The 23678-nt window shown below is 43.3% G+C and overlaps 1 protein-coding gene across 6 annotated transcripts; it reads left to right on the forward strand.

The window, feature by feature from the left end:
* Nucleotides 1-15: 15 nt before the first annotated feature.
* Nucleotides 16-23145, forward strand: LOC110503677 (proprotein convertase subtilisin/kexin type 7). Of its 6 annotated transcripts, none has more exons than XM_036961783.1 (17): nt 265-391; nt 2513-2549; nt 4055-4528; nt 4805-4939; nt 5332-5497; nt 6631-6721; nt 6949-7003; nt 8656-8794; nt 8867-8967; nt 11848-12015; nt 14948-15052; nt 15207-15309; nt 18635-18791; nt 18977-19077; nt 19217-19310; nt 19474-19591; nt 19737-23145. In XM_036961783.1, exons 3-17 carry the CDS (start codon nt 4115-4117, stop codon nt 19878-19880), a joined length of 2091 nt encoding a protein of 696 aa, XP_036817678.1. In that variant the 5' UTR covers nt 265-391; nt 2513-2549; nt 4055-4114; the 3' UTR covers nt 19881-23145. The 6 variants fall into 6 exon arrangements, with proteins under 6 accessions (XP_036817680.1, XP_036817676.1, XP_036817681.1 ...); XM_036961784.1 differs by having other exon boundaries at nt 2516-2549; XM_036961785.1 differs by lacking the exons at nt 265-391; nt 2513-2549 and adding an exon at nt 16-173.
* Nucleotides 23146-23678: the final 533 nt, after the last annotated feature.

Here is a 23678-nt window from a genome sequence, read left to right on the forward strand (position 1 = left end):
GAAGGATTTGTAAATCTTGAGACATGGATTGTGTGTGTGCCATTCAGGGGGTGAATGGGCAAGACAAAATATTGAAGTGCTTTTGAATGGGACCTCAAAAGTTTCCTGAGTGTATCAAGAATGGTCCACCACCCAACTTGATACAACTGTGGGAAGCATTGGAGACAACATGGGTCAGCATCCCCGTAGAACGCTTTTGACACCTTGTAGAGTCCATTTATATCTTTTTTTATTTAGGAGTGTAATGACGTTTTAACTCATCCAAGTGGATAATAAAAATAACAAATAAGTTGTTGCGGAAGTGACGACATTACGGAAACTACAGTCTCAGCTTTCGTAGATGAAATTGTAGTCCACAAATAAACGGCAGACTAAAGACGTCGACGAAAAGGTATAATACATAAATCAGTATGGCATTTAGCCTTGGGATTGTAGTACTTTCTTGCGTGTTGAGGACTAGCTGACAATGGCTAGTTAACCTCGTTAGCTGGCTAGCTGTTTGTCAGCCATACTGTCTGTTTATAGCGAGCGTAGCTAATTAGCAAGCTATCAGATTAACTAAGGAGTTCTGGCTATTTACATAGCTAGCTGTCGAATAAAAATATAGTTAGCAATGTGTTTCGCTATTTCGTTTGTCGCAGTCGTGTTATAAAATGAGCTTCCAAACTGCTGTAACTAACTAGCTCCTGTAACGTTGGTAGTTAGCTAGTTTACATTACTGTACAGCGAGCCAACTTACACGCCCGAAACAAGAGTGGGGTTTTATGTCAATACATCTAACGTTAGCTAACAAACGTTAGGTATGTCAAGTTAATTACATCTGAAGTTGGGAGTTAGTTTAGTAGAAGTAGACCTAACACACAACGTCACATAGTTAACAAACATGTCTTTGTTCATTTCTGAATCTGTCAACATTGATATCCATACTATGGTTTCCTCCACTACTGTACTGATTAATAACACTGCCCCTGCCCAGGGTTTCCCACACTCGGACCTGGGGCCCGCCCTGGGTACATGTTTTGGTTTTTGCCCTAACACTACACAGCTGATTCCAGTAATCAAAGCTTGCTGATGAGTTGGCTATTTGAATCAGCTATGTAGTGCTTGGGCAAAAACCAAAATGTGCACCCAGGGGGGAAGTTTGGGAAAGCTCGTCCTAACACAATAATGGACAAAATCAGGGTTTCCCAACCCTCTCCTTGGCCCACACAGTGTTTAACCCTACATTGGCACACTAGATTAAATTAGTCAAAGCCGTGATGATTAATTGACTAATTGAATCAGGTGTGGCAGTTTAGAGTTAAATCAAAGAGGAAGAGAGGCCCAACTCTGTGGAAAATCTGTCTCCCACCAGCAAGCAGTGTTTTTGTATGGAGGGAAATGAGTGTTGAATATGGTCAACAAATAAAATGTGTGGCTTATTTGCTACCTGAGGTTTATTTTTAATCAGAGGTTTTGTAATGCTGGAGTTATGCGTGTACTGATAAGTAGGACATGTGTCATCCCGGCAAATTGTCTTAAGATGGCTATGCATATTCAAATTGGCTCTGTCAGTCAAAACTGCCAAATGTTCCCATCTAAAGGTGAATCGATTCTCAATTGCGGTACGGTTCTTGAAACATAAAGCCCTTTAACACCAAATAATTTCACAAATGCAAAATATACGCTTACTGTACACTGTTTTTAAGCGGCTTTAGCACAGTATTTTTCAGAGACAACACTTTAACAAAACTTCCCCGACCAGAAGATTCTATTGTCAATAAGCGCCAAAGGTAGTTACGCATGGGCTATCCCTGCCCTTGTGTTGATGTCCTCGGAATAACATGTTGAACTGGTCGAACCACCCAGAAATTACAATCTGAGTCTTTCCCTTTGTTGATGTAGTCTAGTTTATTCTGCTTTTCGCTAGATTCTCCTTTTTGTTAGATTATCCTATCTTAATTTACAAGCTTCACAAAATGTGGGTTCAAGTGGCCTCTGCCCACACTGTCGTAAACAACACAATTTGTAGGAATTTGTGTCATGACAAGTCTGTGTGCGCTGTAATATGAATAACACATGGTTCTCTTAGTCAGGTTATAGTCCTATTCTTTCCTAACAGAGAAAAGGGGCATGTCAATACTTGGCAAAATATGCATTGGTCACAATGGCTTTGGCATTTTGTAGAACTTTAGTTGATTCATATGCTACATGGTAGAGGTCGACCAATTAATCGGAATGGCAAATTAATAAGGGCCGATTTCAACATTTCATAACAATCGTAAATCTGTATTTTTGGCCGATTTTTAAATATAAATACAATTTAAAAAAAGGTTTTACACCTTTATTTAACGAGGCGAGTCAGTTAAGACCGTTCTTATTTTCAATGACGGCCTAGGAACAGTGGGTTAACTGCCTTGTTCAGGGGCAGAAGGACAGATTTTTACATTGTCAGCTCTGGAATTCAATCTTGCAAGCTTACAGTTAACTAGTCCAACGCTCTAACCACCTGCCTCTCATTGCACTCCACGAGGAGCCTACCTGTTACGTGAATGCAGTAAGAAGCCAAGGTAAGTTGCTAGCTAGCATTAAACTTATCTTATAAAAAACAATCAATCATAATCACTAGTTAACTACATATGGTTGATGATATTACTAGTTTATCTAGCGTGTCCTGCGTTGCATATAATAGATGCGGTGCCCATTCGCAGAAAAAGGACTTTCGTTGCTCCGTGTACCTAACCATAACCATCAATGCCTTTCTTAAAATCAATACACAGAAGTATATATTTTTAAACCTGCATATTTAGCTCAAAGAAATCCAGTTTAGCAGGCAATATTAACCAGGTGTAATTGTCACTTCTCTTGCGTTCATTGCACGCAGAATCAGGGTATATGCGATAATAAACATTTTGTTTTCGAAATGATAGTTTCTGGATTCGACCATATTAATGACCAAAGGCTCGTATTTCTGTGTGTTATTATGTTATAATTAAGTCTATGATTTCATAGAGCAGTCTGACTGAGCGATGGTAGGCAGCAGCAGGCTCGTAAGCATTAATTCAAACAGCACTTTCGTGCGTTTGTGAAATGGCTAGCTAGTTAGCGGGGTGCACGCTAATAGCGTTTAAAACGTCACTCGCTCTGAGACTTGGAGTAGTTGTTCCCCTTGCTCTGCATGGGTAACGCTGCTTCGAGGATGACTGTTGTTGTGTTCCTGGTTCGAGCCCAGGTTGGGGCGAGGAGGGGGACGGAAGCTATACTGTTACACTGGCAATACTAAAGTGCCTATAAGAACATCCAATAGTCAAAGGTATATGGAATACAAATGGTATAGTGAGAAATAGTCCTATAAATACTATATTAACTACAACCTAAAACCTCTTACCTTGGAATATTGAAGTCTCATGTTAAAAGGAACCACCAGCTTTCATATGTTCTGAGCAAGGAACTTAAACGTTAGCTTTGGCACATATTGTACTTTTACTTTCTTCTCCAACACCATTTTAAAAAAAACCAAATTCAACATGTTTCATTATTTATTTGAGGCTAAATTGATTTTATTGATGTATTTATATTAAGTTAAAATAAGTGTTCATTCAGTATTGTTGTAATTGTCATTATTACAAATACATTTTTAAAAATCGGCCGATTAATCGGTGTCTGCTTTTTTTGTCCTCCAATAATCGGTATCTGCGTTGAAAAATCATAATCGGTCAACCTATACTACAATGAGTTGTCCTTGTATTCTGTGGTTAGACTAGCCTATCATTAGCAGGATCATAGTGTCACATGGATATGGTAAAACATGTACCGTCCGCCTCTCCAGTGTCAGTAACAGCACAATGTTATATAGGCCTGGTGCCGTGATTGGCTGGAGTTCTGATACGAACAGTATGCCAATGGAGGGTGTGTACCAGTGCATTACTTTGAGGGCTGTTGAATATGAGAACTGCTCTGTTGTTGTGAAATCTCGCTACTGCCTTTTGAATGCCACACTGCAGTGGAGCCATCTCTCCCTCTTCTATGTGTCCAGCTACTTTCTCTACTCCTCCTCACCACCCTGTCTCCTCAGGCTGCCGGTCCTAATGTGGAGGCGGGGCAGAACTTGTGTTGAGCACGTGCCTGTGTTGCCATGGGGTCACCCCCCTTGTTCCTGCTCCTCCTGGGCCTGACCCCTATGCTCCGCCTGACTGTTAATACCTTCCACACGTCCGCCCCTCCCCCGGCTCCCCCTCCCTCCTGTGGGCCTGGCCAGTCCTGGGCCGTCCGGCTGCACACAGACTCCGAGCTGCTGGAGGCTGAAGGCTCCACCCTTCACGAGCTGGCCAGCAGGGTGGCTGAGCAGGCTGGCCTGGAGAACAGGGGCCAGATAGGGCAGCTGGAGGGCCACTACCTGCTCTGTGCCGGGTCTGAGGAGGAGGGCAGGCCGGGGGACGTGCTGGCAGCCCACCCTCATGTGCTCTGGCACTCCCAGGAGCAGGTCCTCAGCCGCTCCAAGAGAGCAATAGCCTTCAACGACCCCAGATACCCATTACAGTGGCACCTGGTGAGAATTAGGTCTAATCTGTCTTTTTCTTTATTTTTCTTCAGAACTGTCTCATAGCGAAACAATATTCAGATCTACTGAATATATACACACCTATAACCTATAGAATATTCAAATCTACTTACTGCACACTTACAGCATATAGAATATTCAGATCTGTAAGAATGCACAGTACTTTTTAAACTGTCGGCTATATGCCACGTTTATTTTCAATGTCTTCAACTCTGTAACCTTTGTCACTTCCCTGCTCTTCTCCTCCTCTCCACCCACCCACAGCACAACGATGTCAGGGAGGGCATGGACATCAATGTGACTGGTGTATGGGAGCACAACATCACAGGGACAGGGGTGACAGTGGTGGTCGTGGACGATGGGGTTCAGCACACCCTCCAGGACATTCAGCCAAACTATGTGAGTTTCATACTGGCCACATCTAGGCCTATTTCCTTTTGAAGCTTTTTACTATGGGTAAGCTGACGCACACCCCAAAGTCTTTTGTAGAGGTTCTGACTTACGGAGAGTAAACTATAAAAAAGAAAGTAGGTCACAGACTCTAATTATGCTCCCAAATATTTTATGGGTATCGCAACCAACATTACGGCACACAGTGCCTTCTTCAGGGTTAGGGTTCAGTGCACCGAAGAAGGCACAGTGTGCCATAACATTTTTGGGAGCATAATTAATGGCTTTGTTTCTTTTTAAAGCTTTTTGCTAATGTCATCATGTAGTATGTTCTTTTCCAAATTCACATTCTTTATTCTTGAGAAATACTAATACTAATGTGCTTCATTCTGTCCCTTTAGAGTCCAGAGGGCAGTTATGACTTGAACTCCAACGACCCGGACCCCATGCCCCACCCGGACGCCCGCAGTGACAACCACCATGGCACGCGCTGCGCTGGGGAGATCGCCGCTGTCTCCAACAACAGCTTCTGCGCTGTGGGCGTGGCCTATGGCAGTAAAGTGGCAGGTACATTGTGTGTTTGGAAAGCATGGTTATGGTAACCGTCAGAAGATTTTACAGGGTTGTATTCATTAGTGCGCACACCTTAGTAAATCGTTTTGCATGGAAAATGAACATTTGTGTTGCTTTTTGGACAAGATCAGGTAGTCCCTCTCTGTTTGTCCTTTTCTTCAGTTTGGTGCCTAGGGGGGAATTCTAACTTTTTAGTGTGAGTTTCCTTCAATTTGTAGTCTACATTTTGCATCATTCCATTCCGTTTACCTTTCTTTCCTCTGTCATGTCTGTGTAGTAGTTCCTGAGGATTGCTAGCAATAGTGTAACATTTTAGGCTAACACTGTGCAATATTTTGTGACATGGTAGCCTATTTCAGGGTTTTCCAAACTCGGTTGACCGGACATCGAGGGGGGCACGTTTTTGTTTTTTGCCTTAACACTACACAGCTGATTTAAAATGATCCAAGCTTGATGATTATTTGATTCAGCTGTGCTGTGCTAGAGCAAACATCTAACCTTTGCATCCCTTGGGGTCCCGAGGACTGAGTTTGGGAAAGCCTGGCCTATTTGAATCATTTATGGAACTCATACCACACTTATCAGTGTGAGCCTGGTGCACGGTTCACGACGACTGGATCGTTGTCATACAGTTCCATTATTAGTAGGGTAGATTTCTATAGCTATTGTTCAACCCCTATTGTACACTTTTCTCACCTTCAATATTTTATGGCTTGATCAATTTGAATATGGCAACTTTCATGATTAGTCGAACCACTTTTTTTCATTCATCAATATATTTTGTGCGTAAAGGCTCTCCAAACCTGTTTTTTATGATTCATAAATACTTTCATAACCCTAAATTATCTACAAGATCAGAGTATTTTAAAATCTACAAGTTTGTTGCTGAAACGGAGACAAATAAGCATATATTTAAATGTCTTTATTTTATTGATCCCTAATATTCTGAACCCGTCCTCTCTATATTAAATTGTCTGTCGAGAAAATTTTGATTTAAAGGTACACCGTATTTAAAGGGATGGTTTTAGATAAATGTGCTGACAACCCCATAGCACCAAACTACTTTTTATTCTATCAGATTCGTATGTTTTGATGTCCTTTCTTCATGTCATGTTTTGTCTGTTCAGGTATCAGAGTCCTGGATGGGCCGCTCACAGACAGTATGGAGGCGGTGGCTTTCAACAAGCACTACCAGATCAACGACGTCTACAGCTGCAGGTACAACAGCGAGTAGCTCAGCCTCACATGACTCTGAACATGCTTGGTTTGCTTATAATCTCAGCATAAATCAAAATATTAACTGTAATATACAGCCAAACACAGCTCTAAGCATGGTTATAAAGATATGCCCTTCTCTCTCTAGATTTTTCCTCCGCTGCTCTTTAGTGGCTGTAGGAAAAATGTGTCTGACTCAACTGTGCTCTCCTCTTCCCTTTCCTCCTCAGTTGGGGTCCTGACGATGATGGCCGCACTGTCGATGGACCACACCCCTTGGGCAAGGTTAGCGTGGATACAACACACAACCCATTTCTAACATGTTTTGCCAGTCCTAGGCTGCATTCCAAACACTTAAGCACACCCTCAGCCCTCAAATTAAGTGGACACTTGTGATGACGTCTGATGAGTTTACACTTGCAGGGCAAGGTGCGAGGGAGGAAGGAATGATTTTTAAATGGACCACCCTTGCCCAGAAATTGGTCACTCGTTCATCCCTCGATGATTGTTTATTTTCATCCACCGGTAGCTTGTGGGTGCTTTATATGCGCTACAGTCAATTATGATTGCATGTCTACTTATATTAACTATATCATTATTAAAATACAAATGAATGACCTAACTAACATTAGCCTGGCTAGCTGGAACTTCTGAAGAAGGTTTTTTTATTTTCTACAATTTCCAAAAGCTAACCTAACAAAAACATTACTTTTGCGAGACGTGTTTGTGCATTAGTAGCACAATTTCTAACTTATTTACATTCGTTTGTAATTACACTTGTATGTTGACTTCGCCATATTGACGTTGAGGTTTTAAGTCTTAGTGGATGTACATTCATCGCGAATTGAATTATGGGGCGTTTCAGGCCCCGAAGTGAACATAATTGTACACTCGCAAACTCGATGAAAAACCAGGGCTGAGGGGCTTACTTTGCCAACTTCCCTTGTTTGGAATAGATAGTGATGGCGAGGGTTAGTGGAGGAGGTTGTGTCTCCTTATAGAAATGCATTTCTGCACCACTCTTCGGTACCAGCAGAGTGCAGTATATTCTTGCTCCCTGAAGGGCACGGTTTGTGTGAGTGTCTTATGAGACACAAAAAAAGAGAGAACACATCGCTTACACACGTACATGCACATATACACACACACACACTCTGACTCGAGACAAAGTGTCTGGCTTTTTCTGGTCAATTTTGTTTCCTAGGTGTGCCTCACTCCCTGAATGGCTTTGGCAGGCACTGTGGAAATGAATCAGAACCACCGAATCCCCTCAGCCAGTCCTCATGGTCTAATAGAAATTTGTGCTAGCTGCGGCTTCCAGCTTTTCACAAACCTAAGAATGGCGGTATACACACAGGATATGATTATAATGACTTACACTGACTATACCAAACATCAGAAAGACCTTCCATGGACCCTACAAGGTGTCAAGCGTTCCACATGGATGCTGGCCCATGTTGACTCCAATGCTTCCCACAGTTGTGTCAAGTTGGCTGGATGTCTTTTGGGTGGTGGACCATTCTTGATACACATGGGAATTTGTTGAGCATGAAAAACTCAGCTGCGCTGCAGTTCTTGACACAAAATGTTGTGCCTGGCTCCTACTACCATACCCCGTTCAAAGGCACTTAAATCTTTTGTCTTTCCCATTCACCCCTGAATGGCACACATACACAATCCATGTCTCGCGGCTTTAAAATCCTTCTTTAACCTGTCTCCTCCCCTTTATCTACACTGATTTGAAGTGACATCAATAAGGGATCATAGCTTTCACCTGGTCAGTCTATGTCATGGAAATGTTTGGTATACTCAATATTGATTATTCAGGTATGACTAGGCCTGTGAATGCTGCTATGTACTCTGGTTGGCTGTATTAGTCTGCAAGAAGTTACTAGGCGTGACTAACTGAAGCAAATGTTTCCTTGTTTGGCCTGTAGGCGGCGCTGCAGCACGGAGTGATTGCTGGCAGACGGGGCTTCGGCAGTATCTTTGTCGTCGCCAGTGGCAATGGGGGCCAGTACGAGGACAACTGCAACTACGATGGCTATGCTAACTCAATCTACACTGTTACCATTGGTCAGTGAATAGGAGCAATGTTGTCTGTCTCTGTCTGTGTTGAGTGTTTCTAACCGTGTGTGTCTCTTGTAGGAGCAGTAAATGAGGAAGGGAAGATGCCCTTCTATGCTGAAGAGTGTGCCTCCATGCTGGCTGTCACCTTCAGCAGTGGTGGCAGAACGCTGCGTAGTATTGTGAGTCTGTACTGCTAGTAACACACACACACACACCATTTCGAGAGAGTTTTCACACATCGTTCTGAGCTATAGTTTGAATCCGAGTTCGGTTATTTGTTACATTGTATCTTCTTTTTTTTTTTCATGTGGTCCGTTTGGGTTCACATTGCCAAATGTCAAACAAACTAAAATGCCTAAACTACCACCTGTTCATGCAAGTCCATGATTTATCGGGGATTTAATGCGCGTATTTTTCTATCTATTTTTCTATCTATGATTATTAAGAAGCAAAACTTGTGTGTACCAAACCTCATATTGCTCTCGCTTTGGTCTTCCAACAACATGCAGGAGTAAACAGCGCAATAGCCACTCTAACTCTGACGTGAATAGGCAATTTTCCATAGCCTATATCCCAGCCCCCCTCTCCCCTAACATGCATCGGATGTGCTCATAAATTCGCTGCTACTTACAGAATGTCTCAGAGATACCAAGTTATGGTACTGCGTGCATTTCATCAAACGCTCTCAGTCAAACAGACAATAATACTGCACACCTCTGGTGCTTTTCCTGTGTTTGGTCCAGACTGCCATCTCACCTGCAGTGAACTGCACCACGGTACCAATGGAATCCCCCTTAGAAAGACTTGTTGTGCCTAAGCCCTTAAGACATAGATTGAGAAAGTTGGACAGTCGGATGATGACAGATGATACTGTACTGTGCCAATCAGACATCTTTGAGTGAGGTAGAGAGGACACATTGATGGCTAGTGAGTTAAAGGAAAACCACCCCAAAAATATATTTTGGTGTTTGTTTCATTAGTCCGTTGTTGATATAGTCTCAGAATGTGTTGCATGTCCGCAATCAAGTTTTCAAGATGCGTAACTTTCAAAATACAGTGTTTTGAGCGAGGGCAAAGGAGATGGGTTTTAGGAAACTAGAGAGGAGAGTTGTAAGGCAAAGCTCTGTTTGTTGCCATCTCCTGGGTGACATGGCTTGCCGGGTGATGTAAGCCCTGGGCCAAAACCCTCAACTGGTATCCGGGACTTCCTGAAAAGCCAAATACACCAGGCCAAGTGGTTTTAGGGCTAGGCTCTAGCTCTTCTACCCTGTCGCACAAGTGCTCTGCTCATACGATTTGTATCCCACATGGCACACTATTCCCTATATAGAGCACTGCTTTTGATCAGTAGTGCACTATACACGGAACAGGGTTGCATTTGGGATAACACCACTGTATCCACCCACCAGCCCAAACACTTCTAGCTGCCATGTGCTATGCTGCAGTGCCACCACTGCTATGCTCCATTTCCCTCATTACATTCCCAACACACGGGTCCCATTTGATGTTGAGCAGTGCTGAAGTCTGAGCTCTCTCCTCCGCTCTGTGCTTTCATGGCTTTGACAGCTGCTTTAAATGAGAGCAGGCATTCTAGTTGACATATGTCTGTGGATTCTTCCTCCGTCCCTTTCCCTCCACAGCAGAGAGCCTGTGGTGTTCCTGTCAGACTGTTTTCTCCTCTCTGTGTCCGACCAGGCCTGTCGTCACCTAGGATCAAACACCCCCTAGCTGTGTGTCTGTGACCAACGCTCCAGAGAGGTCCCTTACTCGTCTAGGAGACGAGCTGTTTAGACAGCACTGTCTGCATGGTCTGGATCTGTACTGCATGGCTGCGTCACAAATGCCTCCCCATTTCCTTTCATAGTGCATTATATATTTAATATTATTTAATCATTATTTTGACAGGGAGTCGACCAAAGTCTCTCTTCCAGATGAGTCCTGTATAGCACCACAATACACATCAAACTACACATTCATATACACACATTAAAATACAGATTATCATGCACAACAATACACGAAAAGCAAAACTCAATCATAAAAAAACTGACAATTTTCAGTACAAAGGTCCCCTAACAACTGTCTGAAATGCCCTAGAGACACCAATTCCTCCAATTTTGAAAATGTATTGTAGATCATTCCACATGTAAGGTGCAAAACAGAAACTAAAAGCAGATCTACCCAACACAGTGGAGCTGGAAGGGATCTCCAGAGTTCGCCATCCCTGAGCACCGGGTCCGGTAGCCTGTAGGTTCACAATGAGGTACGGTATGGCAGAAGTTTATGCAAGAGGGCTTTATCAACAAATAGAGTGCAATGCATCGATCTACATGACTTCAAGGAGGCCCACATTCTGAAACAAAATGCAATGTGTACAGAACCCATCACCCGTAATAAAGCACAAGGCGCTATGATAAACAGCGTCCGATGGCTTCAATAAGGGTGGCAGCTGCATTCATATATAAACCTATATAGGGAATAGGGTGCAATTTGGGACCATATTTGAATGCTGCACACTTCATATTATGCTCATAAGCTACTACATATGCAACAATCCACGCTATACTCTAACCCAAAACTCTACACGCATCACAGAGCTTGTACGTTATTCTCTCTTTGTTTACATCAAATATTGAACCCATGACTATCCAGGGTATTTTCCACTGAAGTCCTATAGGGAATAGGCTGTCAAATGGGACGCAGCCATAGTAATTTCTGTCTATTGGGAAGGACTGTGGGATCTATGCTGGGATGCAGGTCTGACATGCCTGAGCATGTCAAAGATCATGTTTACCAGTGAATCCATCAGCAGCCCTTTTTCTCTCTGTCCCTGTATTCATATCGATCTCTCTCCCTCTCTCACCACATCCTGTCTGTTTTAGCACTTCTGTCTACTTTTTCTCATCGTTCAGCCCCTCCATCTCCAACTCTCCATCTTTTCTGGCTTTTCCCTCTTCCTCCCTAGTCGTCCCATAGCTCCTTACCACTGACTGTTTGTAATGGCGTGTGCGATTCGTATACATGTTTATGACTCTTCTCTGTGTGTGTGTACTGTGTAGGTGACGTCAGACTGGTCACTGCAGCAGGGCACGGGCTGTACTGACGGGCACACGGGCACCTCGGCGGCGGCACCCCTGGCGGCTGGCATGGTGGCTCTGATGCTGCAGGTCCGGCCCTGTCTCACCTGGAGAGACGTGCAGCACATCATCACCTACACAGCCACACAGGTACAATGTACATGACAACAGAGTGACATCATCACCTACACAGGTACAATGTACATGACAACAGAGTGACGTCATCACCTACACAGCCACACAGGTACAATGTACATGACAACAGAGTGACATCATCACCTACACAGCCACACAGGTACAATATACAGTACCAGTCAAAAGTTTGGACACATCTCATCATTGTAGAATAATAGTGAAGACATCAAAACACATATGGAATCATGTAGTAACCAAAAAAGTGTTAAACAAATAAAAATATATTTTATATTTGCCTTGATGACAGCGTTGCACACTCTTGGCATTCTCTCAACCAGCTTCACCTGGAATGGTTTTCCAACAGTCTTGAAGGAGTTCCCACATATGCTGAGCGCTTGTTAGCTGCTTTTCCTTCACTCTGCAGTCCAACTCATCCCAAACCATTTAAATTGGGTTGAGGTCAGTGATTGTGGAGGCCAGGTCATCTGATGCAGCACTCCATCACTCTCCTTCTTGATCAAATAGCCCTTACACAGCCTGGAGGTGTGTTGGGTCATTGTCCTGTTGAAAAACAAATGATAGTCCCACTAAGCGTAAACCATATGGAATGGCGTATCGCTGCAGGATGCTGTGGTAGCCATGATGGTTAATTGTGTCTTGAATTCTAAATAAATCACCAGTGTCACCAGCAAAGCACACCCACACCATCTCCATGTTTCACGGTGGGAACCACACATGCAGAGATCATCCGTTCGCATACTCTGCGTCTCACAAAGACACAGCAGTTGGAACCAAAAATCTGAAATTTGGGCTCATCAGACCAAAGGACAGATTTCCACCAGTCTAATGTCCATTATGCGTGTTTCTTGGCCCAAGCATGTCTCTTCTTATTATTGGTGTCCTTTAGTAGTGGTTTCTTTGCAACAATTCGACCATGAAGGCCCGATTCACGCTGTCTCCTCTGAAAGGTTGATGTTGAGATGTGTCTGTTACTTGAACTCTGAAGCATTTATTTGGGCTGCAATTTCTGAGACTGGTAACTCTAATCAACTTATCCTTTGCAGCAGAGGTAACTCTGGGTCTTCCTTTCCTGTGGCGGTCCTCAGGAGAGCCAGTTTCATCATAGCGCTTGATGGTTTTTGCGACTTCACTTGAAGAAAGTTATTGAAATTTTCCAAATTGACTGACCATCTCTTAAAGTAATGATGGACTGTCATTTCTCTTTGCTTATTTGAGCTGTTCTTGCCATAATATGGACTTTTACCAAATAGGGCTATCTTCTGTATACCACTCCTACCTTGTCACAACACAACTGATTGGCTCAAACGCATTAAGAAGGAAAGAAATTCCACAAATTAACAAGGTACACCTGTTAATTGAAAGGAATTCCAAGTGACTGCCTCATGCAGCTGGTTGAGAGAATTTCAAGAGTGTGCAAAGCTGTCATCAAGGCAAAGGGTGGCTACTTTGAAGAATCTCAAATATATATAACAGTATTTTTTATTTTGGTTACTACATGTGTTATTTCATAGTTTTTATGTCATCACTATTAGTTTGACTATTTTCTATATTGTAGAATAAAGAAAAACCCTGGAATGAGTAGGTGTGTCCAAACTTTTGACTGGTACTGTACATGACTACAAAGTGACATCGTCACCTACATGCCCTCTGAAGCACACTTCAGACATACAGTGAGATCCAAAAGTATTGGGACAGTGACACAACTTTTGTTGTTTTGGCTCTGTCAATGACTGTTAAAGTGCTTTAATTTGAGGGTATTTTCATCCAAATCAGGTGAACCATTTAGAAATTGCTGTACTTTTCCTACATAGTCCCCCCCATTTTTTTTATAGGGACAAATTAATTTACACTGAGTGTATAAAACATTAAGGACACTCTTTCCATGACAGACTGACCAGGTGAAAGCTATGATCCCTTATTTATGTCACCTGTTAAGTCCACTTCAATCAGTGTAGATGAAGGGAAGGAGAAAGGCGGGTTAAATAAGGATTTTTAAGCCTTGAGACAATTGAGACATGGATTGTGTATGTGTGCCATTCAGAGGGTGAATGGGCAAGACAAAAGATGGTGTGGTAGTAGGTTCCAGGCGCACCGGTTTGTGTCAAGAACTGCAACGCTGCTGGGTTTTTCACACACAACAGTTTCCTGTGTGTCTCAAGAATGGTCCACCACCCAAAGGACATCCAGCCAACTTCACACAACTGTGGAGTCAACATGGGCCGGCGTCCATGTGGAACGCTTTCGACACCTTGTAGAGTCCATGCTCCGATGAATTGAGGCTGTTCTCAGGGAACAGAAGTAGTCAAAAGTTTAGTATTTGGTCCCATATTCATAGCACGTAATGAAGCTTGTGACTCTACAAACTTGTTGGATGCATTTGCTGTTTGTTTTGGTTGTGTTTCAGATTATTTTGTGCCCAATAGAAATGAATGGTAAATAATGTATTACGTTATTTTAGATTCACTTTTATTGTAAATAAGAATACTTCTACATTAATATGGATGCTACCATGATTACGGATAATCCTGAATGAATCGTGGATAATGACGAGTGCGAAAGCCACAGAGGCACAAATATCATAACCCCAAGACATGCTAACCTCTCACCATTACATTAACGGGAGGTTAGCAATTTTGGGGGGTATGATATTTGTCCCCATACTTTTGGTCCTCTAAAATGGCCCTCTGTGTACCAAAAAGTGCTGTAATTTCTAAACGGTTCACCCGATGTGGATGAAAAGACCCTACAGTTAAAACGAACAGTCTGCACCTTAACCTCATAGTGCTGGAGTACAAAGAGAGAGAAAAAACTGTCACTGTCCCAATACTGTTGGACCTCACTGTATGACTCACCTTGCTGTACTGTATCATTAATCACTGCTACGCAGGCACATACAGTTCCTAATTGAGAGTGTGTGTTTCTGTAGTATGATGTGCAAGGGGACTGGAAAATCAATGGAGCGGGCTTCCACCACAGTCACCAGCACGGCTTCGGCCTGCTCAACGCCTGGCGGCTGGTCAACGCTGCCAAGGTACCACTCAGCAGCACACTCATGTCAAGCTTAACCAACTACACTACTGATACAGTATTGGCTGGGATTTTCTTTCAGCAAAGTCTATATTCTGCTCATTTAAAAAGACTGAAGGTATACATGTGGAAAGTGTTTTTGTGTGTTTATTAATCAGGTGTGGGAGATGGTGCCATTCCTAGTGTCCTATCAGAGCCCAGTGCTGAAGGAGGAGGCTCTTGTCCCAGCCTATCCGGAGCAACTCAACCTAACCTGGAACGGTTGGTAGAGTTTGTGTGTGTGTGAGAGAGTGATCAACCAAGCGAGTCTCGTAATATGCAAGTCTGAGTATTTGCTGTTTCTCTTCTCTCTGTCAGTGCTCTCCAGAGAGACCCTCCCAACATGCAATCAGCAGTCTGCCCTTATTAGGCAATGTTTTTCAGAGTCTCTCTGTCACTGGGCACACTGACTGAACTATGGAGGAGAGAACACCCCTTCCCTCTCTTTCTCTGTATTTCTCTCTTCTTCTCCCTCTCTGACACACACAGTGACATCACAGCAGAGATATCTGTATTCCTTCCTCCCTCTCTTTTCTAGCCTCCCTGTGGCCTCCTGGCCCAGTGTATGCAGCCTGTGTGTTGCCTGTTCTGAGGTCAGGAGCAGTGTGTTTCACTGTTTCAGCACAGCAGTGAGTGTGTGTGTGTGTGTCCAGTCTCACGTGACTAGGGTTTCTAAGGACAAAGCAGAGGAAGAGTTGCTGACAAAGGCTAAATGTTTTAGTCCAAGTGAAACATCTGTTTTGAATGAATGAAATTCGAGATGCAAAACGACTTTGTATTTATACATGGAAATTCTGTTTCCGTTCATTGAAAAGTAAGCTAGTTTTGGTTATTCTCAACGATACATGAAGCAGGTTGTTATGTTAAACTACTCTATCGCTAGGCTATTTGTTGTCCTTGTTGCTATGTGTTTTGGCCGGTCCGTTAGCTTAAGGTCCAGTGGTTAGTGTGAGCACTCGTTCCTTCCCATGTGAAAACGGAAGACTAGAGTTCCAATGTTCAGTCCCAAACGTTAGATTCCCCAAAGATGTGTGTTGTTACTGAAAAGAAAAACAGTCGTTTAAAAGTACAAAACGTTTCAAATGTCTGAGATGTTTGCGCTAAATGTCAGGAGAGGAATGTATGGGGTGCATGCCAGGCCAGCGTTGATGAAATGGCAGAGGTTTTAAAACTGTACGTCCCAAATGGCACTCTTTTCTTATCGTGCCCTACTGGGCTCTTAGCGCTCTGCTCAAAAGTCATGCAAATATGTATGGTAACGTGTCTTTTTGGGATGTAGCCAAAATCACTGGCTTATATATCTTTGTGTGTGTCAGTCAGAGAGGGGGAAAATAATGCAGTACCAACAAAGCATAATAGCCAGAGCCTTTTTCGTGATATTTACTGCCATTGTGTTGATTTTAGCTTTGAGACGATTTATGATATTGGTGAAAAAGCTTATTTCAGAGCTGGAGCATCAAGTTTGTGCTTGATATAATTTAAAACGTGTATGAAAAGGCAGTAACACACTCTTAAGACCCACCAGTCGTGATTATGTGGAGGAAGAGTGAGATTCTCATGACAGGTCACTGTCTGTGTGGGAGGGTCTCTGAGGAACTCTTACGAGTCCAGTCCTGTATGTTTGGAAGAAGATGGCTGGAATCCAATAAGTCCTTTTCCCCCTCCCAACATCCTGCTCTACCCCTATACACTCTACCCCTCGCTCTGCCCCCCTTCACCGCCAGTCTCTCTCCCTCTACACCTTTGTATGTCCCTCCCTCTTCATCTCCTTCCTTGGCCCTGGGAAGTGTTTTTCCCTACATGGTAGTGGAGCATTAAGGCCCATTAGTAAACAGGGGCTGAGGAAATGCCAGTGAATTACAGTACGCTGCGGCTGCAGGTCAGGAATCCAGAGAGAAAGGGAAGAGGTAGTCCCTCACAGGAGTCACCAACTCTGTCTGCTCTTTGTGCATATTCTAGGACTGAGACATACTGTATTCCTCTGGGGTGGGTGGGTGGACATTTTACTCTACTTGTGAGTACCAGAAGTCCTCCCAATAATTAGCTGTAGAATATCAGGCAAGAGAGCCATTGCACAGTGGATGGTGTAGTGAAACTGTTGAAGGCTTTGGGGGTGGAACAAGATTGAACAGAGGCGAAAACAAGATTGCAAATGTCTGGGGAATGTCTGGGGAGTGTCTGGGGCAGATGCATATACAAAATACAGTTCCACACTAAATGGAGTGTCTGGGGCAGATGCATATACAAAATACAGTTCTATACTAAATGGAGTGTCTGGGGCAGATGCATATACAAAATACAGTTCTATACTAAATGGAGTGTCTGGGGCAGATGCATATACAAAATACAGTTCTATACTAAATGGAGTGTCTGGGGCAGATGCATATACAAAATACAGTTCTATACTAAATGGAGTGTCTGGGGCAGATGCATATACAAAATACAGTTCTATACTAAATGGAGTGTCTGGGGCAGATGCATATACAAAATACAGTTCTATACTAAATGGAGTGTCTGGGGCAGATGCATATACAAAATACAGTTCTATACTAAATGGAGTGTCTGGGGCAGATGCATATACAAAATACAGTTCTACACTAAATGGAGTGTCTGGGGCAGATGCATATACAAAATACAGTTCTACACTAAATGGAGTGTCTGGGGCAGATGCATATACAAAATACAGTTCTATACTAAATGGAGTGTCTGGGGCAGATGCATATACAAAATACAGTTCTATACTAAATGGAGTGTCTGGGGCAGATGCATATACAAAATACAGTTCTATACTAAATGGAGTGTCTGGGGCAGATGCATATACAAAATACAGTTCTATACTAAATGGAGTGTCTGGGGCAGATGCATATACAAAATACAGTTCTACACTAAATGGAGTGTCCGGGGCAGATGCATATACAAAATACAGTTCTATACTAAATGGAGTGTCTGGGGCAGATGCATATACAAAATACAGTTCTATACTAAATGGAGTGTCTGGGGCAGATGCATATACAAAATACAGTTCTATACTAAATGGAGTGTCTGGGGCAGATGCATATACAAAATACAGTTCTATACTAAATGGAGTGTCTGGGGCAGATGCATATACAAAATACAGTTCTACACTAAATGGAGTGTCTGGGGCAGATGCATATACAAAATACAGTTTCACACTAAATGGAGTGTCTGGGGCAGATGCATATACAAAATACAGTTCTATACTAAATGGAGTGTCTGGGGCAGATGCATATACAAAATACAGTTCTATACTAAATGGAGTGTCTGGGGCAGATGCATATACAAAATACAGTTCTACACTAAATGGAGTGTCCGGGGCAGATGCATATACAAAATACAGTTCTATACTAAATGGAGTGTCCCTACATGGCCTTCAATTAAGATTGGACCTATGGGCTACCAGAGTAAATGTCTATCACGTGTGTCCACATCAGAACCCTTCACTGTTATAGTTTTCATTGGCTCATCTGCCATTCCTATAGAAGGACAATAGTCATGTATTAGGGTCTCTGTGCTCCTCTCACTCCAGTCACTGCAGCTGACCTCAGGCAATCCGGGATGCAGACCTTGGAGCACGTGTCTGTCACCTTGACGCTGGTCCATTCTCGCCGCGGCAGCGTGGAGATTGTGCTGCTCTGCCCCAGTGGAATGACCTCACTCATCGGGGCGCGCCGTTCTCTGGACACGTGAGTTTGCGCACACACAAACACAAATCAAATCAAAGTTTATTGGTTGAAATGCTTGTTTCTAGCTACAACAGTGCAGTAATAACAGATGTACACGCTTGTTTTAGTTTTACTCAAACTTTGCATAACGTATAACAGCCATTGTTTTGGCATCCTTGCCTCTGTCCTGTTGCGTGTTACTCCAGGGATACCTCGGGTTACTCAGACTGGACGTTCTCCACTGTGCGCTGCTGGGGAGAGGGAGCCGAGGGCCAGTACAGGCTGCAAGTCTCTGACCACAGTAAGGGTCCGTCTCTGTCTGTCATTCACTTGCCTGCCACTGACCACTACCATACCATATCTACACTATGAGCTCTCTCCTGCTCATGCATCCCTCTCTGTCCTTCTGTCCTTCTCTCTTTGTCCTGCTGTCTCCTTTCTTTTAGAAGAGCCTGCGTGGCCCCTGGGCTCTCTGAAGCACTGGAAGCTCACTCTGTACGGCTCCTCTCTGTCCTTCGAAGAGGTCAAGGAGAGACAGAGGTCAGGAGACACCCACCACTGTTAAAACAGCAGCCTAGGTTATATAAATGGAACATATATTGTTTGTTTCTGGATCCTGTATTTTTAAAGGGAAGGGATGTTTTGTCGTTGGTGCTCCCTTAGTGGATGTGAGCATTGATTGGTTGTGTGTTTTGATTGACAGTGTGGTGGAGGAGGCTATGGGGGGGCAGTATCTGGACAGCAGTTTCTCCCTGCCCTGTCCTGCAGGCATGGACATCCCCCCTGAGACGGTCAGCCCGTTCACATCCAGCAGCCTCAAGGTATGTTACGCGCGAGCGCGCACACACACACACACACACACACACACACACACACACACACACACACACACACACACACACACACACACACACAATATATGCCTCATTTTGTAACTTCCTCTCCCATCACCATGTCTTTGTGTAGTCTCTGCTACTGCTGGGCTGCTTCGCACTCTTCTGGTCCCTGTACTACACCCTGGAGGTGACCCTGGCCAACCTGGACTTTAGAGGACTGTGTTGGTGGGACAGGGGGACGCGGGGCTCCCACAGGGGGCTGGAGATGCTCTGAGCTGGAGAGAACTGTGTGTTGGACTAATCACTGGAGACGCTGCCACATAACACTGGAGAAAACCTCTTCCCTCTACGACCTCCCACCCGCCGTTCATCAGTCTAGGCCTGCTGTGAACCCAGGGGGGCAAACTGGACTGGAGACTGAGCTATGTGGGCTGGAACTGTGATCTCACTGGCCCACCCATCGCTCCCCAAGCCTGTGGCCTTTTATCAGAGTTGCAGAGACCCAAGCCTGTGGCCTTTTATCAGCGTTGCAGAGACCCAAGCCTGTGGCCTTTTATCAGCGTTGCAGAGACCCAAGCCTGTGGCCTTTTATCAGCGTTGCAGAGACCCAAGCCTGTGGCCTTTTATCAGCGTTGCAGAGACCCAAGCCTGTGGCCTTTTATCAGCGTTGCAGAGACCCAAGCCTGTGGCCTTTTATCAGCGTTGCAGAGACCCAAGCCTGTGGCCTTTTATCAGCGTTGCAGAGACCCAAGCCTGTGGCCTTTTATCAGCGTTGCAGAGACCCAAGCCTGTGGCCTTTTATCAGCGTTGCAGAGACCCAAGCCTGTGGCCTTTTATCAGCGTTGCAGAGACCCAAGCCTGTGGCCTTTTATCAGCGTTGCAGAGACCCAAGCCTGTGGCCTTTTATCAGCGTTGCAGAGACCCAAGCCTGTGGCCTTTTATCAGCGTTGCAGAGACCCAAGCCTGTGGCCTTTTATCAGCGTTGCAGAGACCCAAGCCTGTGGCCTTTTATCAGCGTTGCAGAGACCCAAGCGTATGTGAGTAAGTGTACTGCGGGGGAGCAACCTAAACCCTCTGGATCTCTCAGGACCCTCCGGTCTCACCTAGCAGTGCTATAGAGGTGGTAGTTTGGCCTGGTCTTTGGGTTGACGTGTGTATCACTAGTTTGGTTCAGTCCCTTACCTGGGTCTTTTACTGTGGGATTAGACGGCATGCTGGACAACCAGACAGAGCAGCACTCCTGGGGTGGTTTCCTGGACAATGATTATCCTGGACTAAAAAGCAAGATCAATTACGAATATCCGTTGGAAATGCTTTTTAGCCCAGGATTAGGTTATAGTCTGGGTCCGTAACCGGCCCTTGCAGTTTAAGTCAGTCTTCCAAAGTTTATTAGGTGTGCACCATGGGAAGGCATTACAATGCTGTGTGTGTGAATGTGTTTTAAAATGTAAATGGTTTTGGGGATGTGTGACGGTGTGTGGGTGTGAATGTGTTTTAAAATGTAAATGGTTTTGGGGATGTGTGACGGTGTGTGGGTGAATGTGTTTTAAAATGTAAATGGTTTTGGGGATGTGTGACGGTGTGAGAGTGAATGTGTTTTAAAATGTAAATGGTTTTGGGGATGTGTGACGGTGTGAGAGTGAATGTGTTTTAAAATGTAAATGGTTTTGGGGATGTGTGACGGTGTGTGGGTGAATGTGTTTTAAAATGTAAATGGTTTTGGGCATGTGTGACAGTGTGTGAGTGAATGAGTTTTAAAATGTAAATGGTTTTGGGGATGTGTGACGGTGTGAGAGTGAATGTGTTTTAAAATGTAAATGGTTTTGGGGATGTGTGACGGTGTGTGGGTGAATGTGTTTTAAAATGTAAATGGTTTTGGGGATGTGTGACGGTGTGTGGGTGAATGTGTTTTAAAATGTAAATGGTTTTGGGGATGTGTGACGGTGTGTGTGTGAATGAGTTTTAAAATGTAAATGGTTTTGGGGATGTGTGACGGTGTGTGGGTGATGGAGTTTTAAAATGTAAATGGTTTTGGGGATGTGTGACGGTGTGTGTGTGAATGAGTTTTAAAATGTAAATGGTTTTGGGGATGTGTGACGGTGTGTGTGTGAATGAGTTTTAAAATGTAAATGGTTTTGGGGATGTGTGACGGTGTGTGTGTGAATGAGTTTTAAAATGTAAATGGTTTTGGGGATGTGTGACGGTGTGTGGGTGATGGAGTGCTCTTCAGATTTTGGCTGCTTTTTAAATGATTTATTTTATTAATAGGATTTGTTCAAATGTTTGCATTGTAATTTCAGGAAATGTCTAATACTGTGTACGAAACATGAAACACCTTCCTAATATTGAGTTGCCCTCAGAACAGTCGATTTGTCAGGGCATGGACTCTACAAGGTGTCAAGCATTCCACAGGGATAATGTTCCATGTTGACTCAAATGATTCCCACAATTGTCAATTTGACTGGGTGACCTTTGGATGTTAGACCAAGTTGCTTTTGGTTTTGGTCCAACAGCTTCAAACAGCTGTAAAAAAATAATATATATATATATATATATATATATATAGTGACGATTTTAGATGGTACAATGATTACCGACACTATTCCGTGCTTGTTTTCTCGCAAACTGAAATTGAGCGAACAGTGTAGAATTTTTGCAACTAGGAAATGAATCATTTCCACTGGATAACACAGCCACGAATTCAGAACAGCTTTCCCATTTTGACAACAGATTTCGTTCCGGTGGGAGAAATCAGTATGCAAATATCGCAGCCAATCCCAACACTAGCGGCTAAGTGATACTGTGAAACACTTGCATTCCACTATTAGCGCCAGATATATTATGGACATTTTTCTGAAATTACAATGCATAAATTCAAAGAAATCCTGTGCGTAGCAGCTTTAAAGCTACAATATGTACGTTTTTGGGCGACCGGACCTAGTTCCTATAGAAATGTGAGATCATTCATTCCTGTCTAAGAAGCGGTGGATTTGTTCTATGTGTGCTATTTCTATGCTTCCCGTTCTAAAGTTTTGTTTTTGCTTCTTTTACTTTGGGTTTTGTACACCAGCTTCAAACAGCTGAATATACAACATTTTTGATTCTGTAAAATATATTTCAAAGCGGTTTAGATGGTACGGTGGTTCTCTACACAATGACTGCTTGTTTTGTCACAAACTGAAATTACACAAACTATTCTAATTTTAGCAACCAGGAAACGATGGAGCTATTTCTGTGCATCTTTTAAGTTAATGATTTGTAAACAGACCTCCTGTTTGGAATGTTATTTTGTGCAGACTGTATACATTTTTCCAGTACTTGAACTTGATTTGGGATCTGAGTGTGGGGTTGAATGTGTTTTAATTTTTTTTAATCAACTGTAATATGTGTGTGTTGTACATCTATATATCAGAGTTTGATGATTTTTATCAACTGAAACATATTAAAGATTTTATTTTTATTTACTGAACTGGAAGCCTGTGTTTTGCTGTGCAAGTCACCGCTTGATTGAGTAAAATGAATAAAGATTGTTGATGGAAGTTTCCGGCTGGATCCTTTCCATAATTTCCCTTAATCAAACTATGGGAATTTAGCACGAAAAAAGTTTCAATATCCCACTATCGCTGGCGTGTTTTGGACGTCTAACCCTTTGTTTAAACTGTGTGTCTGTGTTTTAACGGGGGCAGAGCCAGAGCGGTGTTTGAGACCAGGGCAGATCACAAAAATGGTTATTCTCACAAAAACATGTGTAAAGTCAGAACGGTTTGAGCTACAAGGTATTATGACCATCTGTAAAAAGCTGACATGAGTCGTTAGAAGCTATGCGCTTCTTCTACATAGAAGATCATAGGAAATCCCAGGACTGTGTCTATAATACTGTAATAAGCTCACATGGTTGCTGTCAAACTCAACTCCACACAGTTGTCACTGACTAATTGGATATTCATTTTCCACTGAGCAAACAATTGCTGTACTTACAGGATTCTTATAAAACAAATCAGGTTTTTGCTTAGCGGACCTTATTTGTATATTGACATTTGTCAATAAAACTCATGAATGCCACTGTTTATGT

The sequence above is a fragment of the Oncorhynchus mykiss genome, chromosome 24 (genome assembly GCF_013265735.2).
Source record: "Oncorhynchus mykiss isolate Arlee chromosome 24, USDA_OmykA_1.1, whole genome shotgun sequence".
NCBI lineage: Eukaryota > Metazoa > Chordata > Actinopteri > Salmoniformes > Salmonidae > Oncorhynchus > Oncorhynchus mykiss.